The sequence below is a fragment of the Rhinolophus hipposideros genome, assembly GCF_964194185.1.
Source record: "Rhinolophus hipposideros genome assembly, chromosome: 9".
NCBI classification, from domain to species: Eukaryota; Metazoa; Chordata; class Mammalia; order Chiroptera; family Rhinolophidae; genus Rhinolophus; species Rhinolophus hipposideros.
Window position 1 is genome coordinate 8,216,825 of NC_138055.1, and position 10,227 is coordinate 8,227,051.

The 10,227-nt window shown below is 43.9% G+C and overlaps 1 protein-coding gene across 1 annotated transcript; it reads right to left on the reverse strand.

Moving 5' to 3' along the window:
* Positions 1–4,240: 4,240 nt before the first annotated feature.
* LOC308501656 (DNA dC->dU-editing enzyme APOBEC-3H-like) lies at positions 4,241–9,081 on the reverse strand. The gene is made up of 5 exons (XM_081058348.1): positions 8,961–9,081; positions 6,570–6,720; positions 5,559–5,826; positions 5,188–5,303; positions 4,241–4,861 (listed from the first exon to the last, which is right to left on the reverse strand). The coding sequence occupies exons 2-5, from the start codon at positions 6,714–6,716 to the stop codon at positions 4,748–4,750; spliced, it is 645 nt and encodes a 214-aa protein (XP_080914474.1). The 5' UTR covers positions 6,717–6,720; positions 8,961–9,081; the 3' UTR covers positions 4,241–4,747.
* Positions 9,082–10,227: the final 1,146 nt, after the last annotated feature.

A 10,227-nucleotide genomic window follows, 5' to 3' on the forward strand; every position in this document is an offset into this window, starting at 1 on the left:
CCCTTCTCCCCTCCCCTCTAGCTGACACAACACAGATGTTATAACATACATTGTGGGCCATGAGGACAAAGGCCTCCCAGGTCCTGAGGACGGCATAGCAGAAAGCAGCAGCCTGGGTCCTAAATGACTGTGGAGTCGTTGTCCTGGCTGTGTAGCTTACACCTGGACTTTCCTGTTTGAGGTAGCTGTCCATCCAGGGCTGCCTACTGCACCGTTCTCAGGGCCGAAGAGGTGAATGGAAGGCGCTGGAGTTCTGAAGTGAGCAGACTGCATGGCCAGCCTCAGAGGTCCTGCTTTTATCTAGTTTTAGCTCCTGGTTTGGGAGCTCACAGTTACTTTCAGGTGATGTTAATTTCAACTGATATAATAGACTGTCGATAGTTTCTTTACTATCTAGGAGGTCTTTGTCCATGGACGGGATTACCCAATAGTATTGGTACTTTTTTTATGAAGGTGATATAACTGAAAATCCATTTTCCTTGAGCATTTAAACATTATTAATTAGATTAATTGCAGTCTCTTAAAACTTAAATGCAATTGCAAATCTAGTATGATTGATTCTTTGGAACCCTCCAGACATCTTAAATAACAGGCCAGACATACACAAATAAAATATTTCAGACTGAGGGAGATGCAGGGTCTGAGTCATCTAATGATTGATTCTTTACTGAGATGCACAAACTAAAAAGACTGAAACTGAAATCTTTCTTCATTAGGCTGTCTGTCTCTTTTTGAATAATAAAAAATATACATTTGTGGCACCAGGGACTGTTCAGTTTGTCTTTGTCACAGAACTCTGAATTTTTGAAATTTGGTATCTTTTTCAGAATGTATTCATTTTCTAAATTCACATAGCAATTTGGAGACCTGTGAGATTTCATAGAAATTTTAGGATTTTTTTTTTCGAAGTTCTGAAAAAAAAAAATGACATTGAGATTTTGATAGGAATTGCATTGAAGGTGAGGGACTTGCGTTGAAGGGTAATATGGACATTTTAACAATGTTAAGTTTCCAATCATGAACATGAGATATCTTTCCGTTTACTGTGTCTTCTCTAATTTCTTTCAGCAATGTTTTGTAGTGATCTTTGTAGAGGTCCTTTGCTTCCTTGGTTAAGTATTTTATTCTTTTTGGTTGTATTGTTAATGGGATTCTTTTCTTAATTTCTTTCTCGGATGGTTCATTGTTAGTGTATAGAAACATAACTGGTTTTTATGTGTTGATTGAATTTAATCTTGTTGCTATTTTAAGAGTAATAATACCTCCTTTTCTATTTTTAGAAGACTGTTGTTAATAAAGAGAAAAAGATTTTAATATTTATTTTGTATTCAACCCTCTTATTTACTCTGAGTCTTTCCTTTTTCTTTTTCTTTTTTTCCCCCCAAATTTGAGTCTCTTGGGTTTGGAAGATATAAAATCATCAACAATAACAGAAGAAAGTTACACTAATGTTTACACTCATTATGGACTTTCTTCATCTTATTACATTCATTACAACTCCAAGACTATGTTGAATAAGTGTTAATGATCACCGTCCCTGCATGTTCCCCATTTAATTGAAATGGTTTTAATATTTTGCCATTTATAATAATATTTGTTGCTATCTTTTTCATAAAAATCTTTTTCTACACTTCAGTACTTTTATTTCTATTTTACTTCGTATTTTAATGATGGCTGACTCTTGTGAGGTTTTGTTCAGCATTTATTGGTATAATCACATGATTTTCTTCTGTAATCAGTTGTGTAATGGATTATGTTGGTCTATTTCCTGATATGTTACTATACTTTCATTTTTGGAATAAACCTTATTTGGTCACAACATAGTATTCTCTTAATACATTGTTGACTTTATTTGTAAATATTTTATTTATAATTTTTGCATCTATATTCATAATTGAGATTGATTTAAGAGACTGCATAGCCTCTTTTTTGGTATTCTCTTCACTATTTTTTGTATTAAGGTTATGTCTTCACAATACGAGTTGGGAGAAATTTTCCATATTTTTTCAATAACTTGTAATCTTTTATTAACACTAAAATGATATCGTCTTTAAAGTTTTGATAGATTTGTGAATACATTAGGTTATAGTGCATTTTTTTTAGTGGTAGATCCTTAATTATCTTTCCAATCTCCACCATGATTATAGCTTTATTCAAGTTTTTTATTTCTTCTTGGGTCAATTTTGTTAATTATATTTTGCTAGGAAATTATTCATTTCCTCAAGGTTTTCAAATTTGTTCCCATAAGTTTGCCTGTAGTAGTCTCTTAGAATTCTTCCAGTCTTTCCTGTATCAGGGTTACATTTCCTTTCTTATACTTTATCTTGTGTATCTTTGCCATCTTTTTTTCTTTTATCAAATTCTTTCTAGATTTATCTACTTGATTGATCTTTTTAAGGATCAGATTTTTTTTATTTATTTGTGCTTTCTACCATTTAAAATTTTCTAATTAATTTCAGCTTTGATCTTTGTTAATTTCCTATTTCTGGTTTCTTTCATTGCTTTATCAGATTTCTAAAAATGAATAGGAAATTGCTCTAGTTATCTTTTTTTGGTAATAAAAACATTTACCTTATTTTTTTCTGAGTATGGCTTTTGCTGTGTCCTCTAGATTTTGAAGTTACATCTGTTAGGGCACATTTGGCTACAAATAACAAAATATCTCATTAATAGTGACTTGAATAATGCTGACAGTTACTATTTTATGTAACAGGAAGATTATAGATGGATATTTGTAGAGTAGATATTGTTTTAGTGTCTTAACAATATCATCAAAGACTCAAGCTTTTTCCTAGCTTTTTGCGTCATCATCATCAACATGTTGACTTTTTGTCCTCATGCTCATCATCTTAAAGTTGCGAGATAACTGTCACAGTTCCAGACATCACATGTTCTGTCCCACTAACCGGCAGGAAAAACAAAGGAGGGATAGTGTAATTAAACCTTACTTGCCTGAAATATCTTTAAAAAAAAAAAAGAAAGAAAGAAAGCTCTCAGACAGACATTTTCTTATGCTTGATTGGTCATAACGGGGTCCCATGGCCACTCCTAGCTTCAAGAGAGGCTAATAAAGTATCTGGCAAAGGGGGGATAGGATTACACCAACAGACTTGGGCCAATCATGAGTTATCCCCTGGGCTGTAAAATTGCCACTGCAACCAAACTCAGAGTTTCTAATCATGTTCCCTTTATTTGGCTGCTACGTTGTTTGGTACATACAAGTTTATGATTGTTATATTTTAATCTTTAATTGTCCCTTTATGTCATTATAGTTAAGTCCCTCTTTCATTCGCTTCATGCCTGAAACTCCATCTTTTGTAATTTTGCCATTCTTGCTTTCTTTTTAAATTTTCATTTGTCTGGTATCTCTTTGTTAATCCCTTTTATTTTCAATCTCTATTTTTAAGAGTGTTTCTTGTAAGAAGTTATGGAATAATTTATTCTGTTCACATTTAGTGGGATATACTTGATTTTACTCTTTTCATCTTATGCTGTGTCCGTGATTTATTGTAACTAGTTTCTTAACCCCCTCTCCTTTTCTCCATTCTGGTGGGGTTGTTGACAGTGGTGGCAGCCAAGGCTGGTGTTCTGGACCAACATCCAGTTTCCAGATGTGGCTGGTGTGGGCGGAGCATACTGCACCATCCTTGCTCTCACTAGACCAGCTTTGCAGCAGTCTAGGCGTTTCTTCCTGGCTCTGATGCCTCCAAATCTCATCCTCCATCTTTCCTAGAGATTCACTGAGCCACTCACATCTTTTTAATCAATCTTTTTTGTGTGTGTTTTAACTAGCCAGAGTTGGTGCTTGCTTCTTCAACTAAGAACAGTGAACACACAGTTCCAAGTGTTGTTTTTCCCCCAATAATTTCTATGGGACACCTACACTCAATAGAGTTTTAGCTTATTTATTAGACCCATATTAGATACTCAGAAGGAACAGAGAATACTTGGACCACCAAAATGATCCAACTATTCTAGACTACCCAGGGAATTCTCAAATTTTTTTCTTGGTGCTGTAGAATAAAAGCACTTTATACTTATTTTTTTTTTACATTATAAAAGGCCCTTCCTTTTATTTTAGATACAAGAGAATTGAAGCACTTTTTAGATTTAAGTGAGTCTGTAACAAATGCAGAGATAAAACTTTGATTCAGCTAATTGTAGTACTCACATGCAAAATTACTGTTTACAGCAAAACTCTGTATAAAACAAATAACCTTGGACACTACCCACAATAATTAATCATTGAGGGGTCTTTATTATAATAAATCAAGGAGAAAAATAAACTATTTCAGGCTGTAAATCAACTGGCTTTCTAATAATTCATTTATGGTCTGTATCACTATGAATGTCACTTTACACAAACAGATTCCACCAATTGATTTATCAAATCACTATTTACTTGTTCGCAGTGGTTGATTGTAAGAGCCTTCATGAGAGGGACCTTGTTCATTGTTCTGCAGACAGGTAATGCACTTTATACTTATTTTTATGAGGGAAAGACCTGATTCTCCCCTGAGAAAATAACCCACCTTTTACAAACTTAAAAATCATCTTTATTTTTTCAACTATAAAAATACATGCTTACTTGTAATAGAAAATGAAACAGAAGAAAAAAGGATGAAAGAAAGGTCTCTTGGCCTTGGCTAAGGGTCAGGTGTGCCTGTGGAGCTCACTACTTGCCCCCAAGAGTCAGCAGTTTATGAATCATGGAGATGCTTCAGGAACAGTCATCTTGAGTTACTTCTTAGTAATGAGGGTGATGGGCATCCAAGTTCAAATTTCTGACAGCACCCACTAAATTATTCAGATCTCCAATCTCTTCTGAGCTCTGTTCTGAGAACAGATCTATTGTGTTGATCTGTTGAGAGAGAAATTAGGAAGCATCGAATTGGCTGAAAGCTGTGCAGGGAGGAAAGAGAGGGGACACTGAAAATGCTGGGACAAGAAATGAACCAGGTCAAGTGAGGCCTTTAGAGAAATAGAAAGCAGACAAGAGTCTAAGGAAAGGGAGAGAAGGCAGGAACTGAGAGCCCTAGTGAGAGAGGGGAGTGAAACGGCGTTGTGGGAAAAAAGAAAAGAGTGAAGGCAGAGGGAGAGAGGACAGGGAACATGTGACATGGGGAAGCTGATAAAGCTGGGAAGGTGGTGTGGAGGCCAAGGGCCTGCAGTGGGACAGCTCCTCACCTTCAGAATCTTCTGGAGCCTTCGTTTTACTTTGTCACTATATTGCTTCAGATTCTCCCAGGGCTCGAAAGGCCTTTCCTGGTTGTCCACAAAGTTTTTCCAGCAGTCAGTAAACTCTGAGATGAAAGGAGAGTCCCAGTCAAGGCAGGGGGCAGAGGAGAAGCATGTCTCACCTGCAGGGTCAGGGTCTCCTCCTTCCTTTCCCCTCCCTTCTCTTTCTCTCCCTGGGAATGTCCTTTATGGGTGTTATCCCACCTTGGCCCTCAGCTGGGCCACCATCCTTCCTGTCCAGGCACCATCCCTCCCCCAGGGCCTTTTCCCTCTCGGAACTGCAAACCCTCCCATCAGCTGACAGCTGTGTCTCTTTCTACCTGGTTCTGTCATGGCCAACACTGGGATGTTGGATTTCCAAAGATGTCGCAGCCCACGCTGATTTACCCAGAGCCAGTGGACGTACAGGCGGGAGCTGAAGACCTGTAGGCTCAGGTGAGGGTGGTCATCCATGAAAGCCACCAGTTTCTCAGCACAGTGGGCACAGGGGCTCCATGTGACATAGCAGATGATTTTGTACCTCTGGCTTTGGTCCAGATCCAGTGAGCAGATCTTGTCAATAAAGCAAATTTCTGCATGGCTCTTTTTCTGGTGAGGATCCCAGACAGAGACAAGGAAGGGTTGGTTAAAAGGCAGAGTCCAGAGGTTCATGACCTCTGCCCTGTACATTTTTGAATATGTAAACTTGCCTAAGACAGGAAAGAATCTCCTTCCTTCTTTCTTTCCTTCCTTCCTTCCTTCCTTCCTTCCTTCCTTCCTTCCTTCCTTCCTTCCTTCCTTCCTTCCTTCCTTCCTTCCTTATTCTTTCATTAACTCACTCATCCATTAATTCGATTTCCAAAGCACCCACAGCTTGATGCAAGTCGGAGCAGGATCTCAGTGACTAGAGTAGGTGACGGCTTGGCAAGCAGACACCCCACAGAACGGTCCTGAAGGTCCTGAGGAGCTGGTTTGACACTTGCCCAGGAGGTAGTCTGGGGATCCCAAGGAGCAGGCCAGAGCAGAAGGGAGGAGGGATGGCCAGTTTGGGAAGCAGGTGGAAAAGCAGGGATGTGGTGGAGATCTTGTCGGTAAAGTGCTCAGTCCTCGGAAGAGCCCTTGGCTTTCCCAAAGCTGAGATCCGGAGGACCAGTAAACGTTAACTTCTCAAAGAGGGGCAGGAAGAGCGTTCTGCTGGAGGGAAGAGCTTCTGCTGAGGCCCAGGATGGGAAGGAGGTGGAGCGTTCCAGGGAAGCTGGGCTAACTCAGACCCAGCTAAGTCTCAGTGTTTTCCCTGCACACCGGATGCGGTTAGCCCCTGCTGCCCTGCGCCCAGGGAGCCCGCCTGGCACCTTGTTCTTAAAGTAGCCTTGGTCAAGTGTCTCATCGAGCAGCTTCAGCTTATAGCACAAGTAGGTCTTCCTCCGTCCCTTGGGCTCTCTGACCCGTGGCTGGTTGCCAAACTGGTAGTAGAATATTTCCTCTGGCAGCAGACTCATGTTTCTGTGCAACAGGAAGGAGAAAACTGATGCAGAGAGCGTCTTGTGGTATCACCCCAGGCTCTGTCACCTTGGGTTCACTTGGGACCTAGGGGTGGTAAGGGAGGTAAGGAGAGTCTCCTCTTTCTTTGAGGACGGAGAAGGAAGAGGAGAGATCTCCCACCTGGCCCGCTGCCTCTCACCTCTAGATTGGCCGAGGGCCCCTCCCCTTTTGGAAACCATTGCAGGCAGGACAACTGGCCTGAGTGGGGTCTATGCCCTGGAAACTGGTCACCGTATGTCCTTCCTGGGCTCATACACCTTTGTCCTGAGCGCCAGACTCCTCAGTTCGGGTCCCACAGGCACCTCAACCCCAACATGTCCAACTCCAGAACCTTGTCTTTGGGGAGTGAGGGATGGAAGCTGGTGCTTCCTCTAACTGTGCCCTTTGCTTAGGCGTGGGTATCACGATTTAGTCTGTACAAAGAGCAGAGGCAGGTGAACAGGAAAAACTGTTTTCACCAAGGGAGTGTTGTGACAGATTTTTGGCTGAAGGACTCACATAGCTTTTTCTCCCCCAGTTGTGATTGTACTCTACAGAGTAGTCCGTTTTGTGTCTTGCTGGTTTTCATTGAGAATTACACTGTGAAGGGACCTGGCCCACGCGGGCATGCAGAACCACCGGGTCCTTTTTGAGAACTCTGTGGACTCTGCCCAGATGGACGAGGGGCACAGAACTTGGAGCCCTCCTGCCACAGCCCAGAGGCGCGCTTGACGCTGGCTCTGGTCGGACCCCACTGCACGTGGACATTCATGACCAGGTGGACGCCAAACAGTGTGACCAAGCTTGGGAGGCTTGATGGAACCCCAGCTTGCTGTCCTTCGGGACACTCCACCCAAGGTTGATGTAACCTGGCTGATCATCGAGTCAAGCCCTGGTGACCACAGAGCTCAGAAACATGCATCTGGCCACAGGCATCATGCCAAGGGTGCCCTTCCTTGGGGCACACAGCACAGGGGGCTACTGAGCTGCATATCCTATTTCCGCAAAGTCAAAAATGCCTTCCCCCTATTTCCAGCCAACTCCCTGAAACACCCCTAACTCCACCCATGAAAAACCATTTCTGACATCGGTTATGCTAATTCAGAAAGCCACTAATTTCATAAACTGAAACCCACCTCTGACGTCCCCGTGCTAATTAGTGAATCTTCAGATGGAACTGGATGACAATTGCTGAAAAGACCATTTGTGACTGGGGCCTTTGATGACAGACCAGGGACCCAGGCAGAAGTTCTACTCCCAATTAGGGCCACTGGCTGCCCTCAGGGTGAGGATTAGAAGAAAGACACCCATTCATAGTACACTTAGGAGAAAATCTTCCTGATTTTAATACTGAAGTTCCCCAGTTCTGGGAAAATTCCCCAGTGCCGGCAAACCCACACTGTCAAGGCTAAAGTATTTCAAATTTTAGACAAGTGCACTATCTTAATAGCACAAATGTTGACCCTAGGCTTGAATAGCTAAAATTGTAGGCATGATAGGAACAACTTGGAAGGAGTACTTAAGGAACATTTTAATTTTTCACACTTGGTAGTGTCTTTAAGAGAAACAATTTATCTTCTTGTCTTGAAGAGGAGTTTTCCTTCCCCGTGGCAGAAATTAGAACATTCCTTGCAAAACCGTGCGAGTTTTTAAAATAAAACTTACCAATATGCTTTGATAGCTGCCTCCAACTATTATCTCAATTGTCCTTGCCCCTAAAGTGGACTGGTGAGCTTGAACAAAGGGCTTTAAGAAGACCCGGTGGCATGCCTATGAGATATAACCTTTGGCATAGAGAGACAGCTGCTGGAGCCAGTGGTGGGGGGTCTACAGAGGCAGGACTGGGGCCGGAGGCAGGCGTAGAGATGGCACCAGAGAGGGAGACAACCCAGGCCTGGAAGAGGGGAGGAGGCAGCAGCAGAGAGGAGAGGAGGCAGTGGCAACTGGTCCTGGTAGCACAGCCCGTCTCCTTGGCAGGCTTGCCCCAGCCTGCCCTGGTCCCTGGGCTCTTAGGCTCCACTTCCCCAGTACAAAGCTGCCTGGCACGAGGCTGCTGTTGGCCTTGGGAAAGCCCCTGATCTGTCCTCCTCCGGCTGTCTGAATGGTGGACCCCCTAACCCTCCCCCAGCTGCTGTGATAACCCAGGGTGGGAGGTCCTAGGGAGATTTTGCTACTCTGGGCTCTGACCCAACTTCTTTTCTCCTCCTGTGCCTTTGACTTACCTGATCCCAGGTATCTCCCTACAGTCTACTCAGCAGGATTCTCCCAGCCCTGCCCTTTGTCATGGGCATTTTGGCTCCATTTCTCTTCACAGGGGCCCTGCTTTGGAAAGTCCCCTGTCTAAGCACCTCCCAGCCCTCTCAGCGGAGGCCCCATCTACTTCCTGCTTTGGCAGCAGAGATGGGAGGGCCCCGTGAGTGCCTGCTCAGGCTCACACCCACCTTCTCTTTCTTCCCTGGGGCCCTCCCTCTGGACCTCTGGTGGAGACAGACCCCTCTGTGCAGCGGGACCCACTGTGATTGCAAAGGGAAAGTGAAAGTCGTGAGGGCAGAGAGAGGAGGATGGGACAGGCCCTGCTGAAGAGAGCAGGACAGAGGCCCAGCTCCCCTGGGGGGGCAGGCTGGAGCCCTCTCCACCCCACCGCTGCTTTGCAGTTAGTTGCCATTCAGTGTCCTGACAAGACTGGGGATAATAAAAAGTGAGGGCAGGGCTTCGCATTCTCATCTCCAGCCGTGGAGAAGGCAGGTGTGTTGAGCAGATCCTGTATGCCATCCTCATCGCATTAACAGGGGCGGATCATAAAACTGACAACTCACACGAGGTCCCATCACAGAGAGGCTACGTATTAGGCACAACCGGAGGACTGAGTGGCGGGAGATCAAAATTGGTGTATTCAAATTTATCCGGTGTGTTTGAGCGGTGTGTTTGAGCAGTGGGAGGCCAGGTTAGAAAAGACCATCACCTCCCCGAGCAAGCGGGGCATGGAGCTTTTTAAGGGAAGGTAAACAAGGCTGTCTCTCTTCCAGGCTTCAAGGGCTTTTCGCTGCTCTCTTCATCACTGAGGGTTTCGGGGTGTGACGATGTCCTCCTGCTCCGTATCCTGGTTCCCATGCTATTGTCCCGGAATGTTCAGGTCCGTTGATCACGGGCTACTGTGAGAAAAATACAAGCCAGCAGATACAAGCAAGCAGGGAGCAAGACAAAATGGCTTCCAAGATAAAATGGTTTCTATTCAGCCCATTCCCTGCGGTGTCTCAGGCCTAAGGCAGTTTCTGCTCCTGGCCTAACATGAAGACACTCTCCCCAGGTTGCACAACAAATAAATTGCAGAGCTGGGATGCTGTCCAGGCGGTGTGGCCGCACTCTCTCCTGTTCCTCATTGTTCCCTGAAAAGCAGTGTGTGTGTTGGAGGGAGAAGGATAGCACAAGGGGAGGGGATTTCATTTTCCCTAGGGCATCGCAGGTCAGGAGTTGAGGACCTGGACGTGA

Coding starts and splice junctions, on each gene's coding strand:
- LOC308501656 (XM_081058348.1), bottom strand. CDS start 6,716: ATGAGTCTGCTGCCAGAGGAAATATTCTACTACCAGTTTGGCAACCAG. Junction 5,304..5,558: donor GTTGGCCATGACAGAACCAG/GTAGAAAGAGAC, acceptor CTTTCATCTCAG/AGTTTACTGACTGCTGGAAA. Junction 4,862..5,187: donor GGCTCCAGAAGATTCTGAAG/GTGAGGAGCTGT, acceptor CTCTCTCAACAG/ATCAACACAATAGATCTGTT.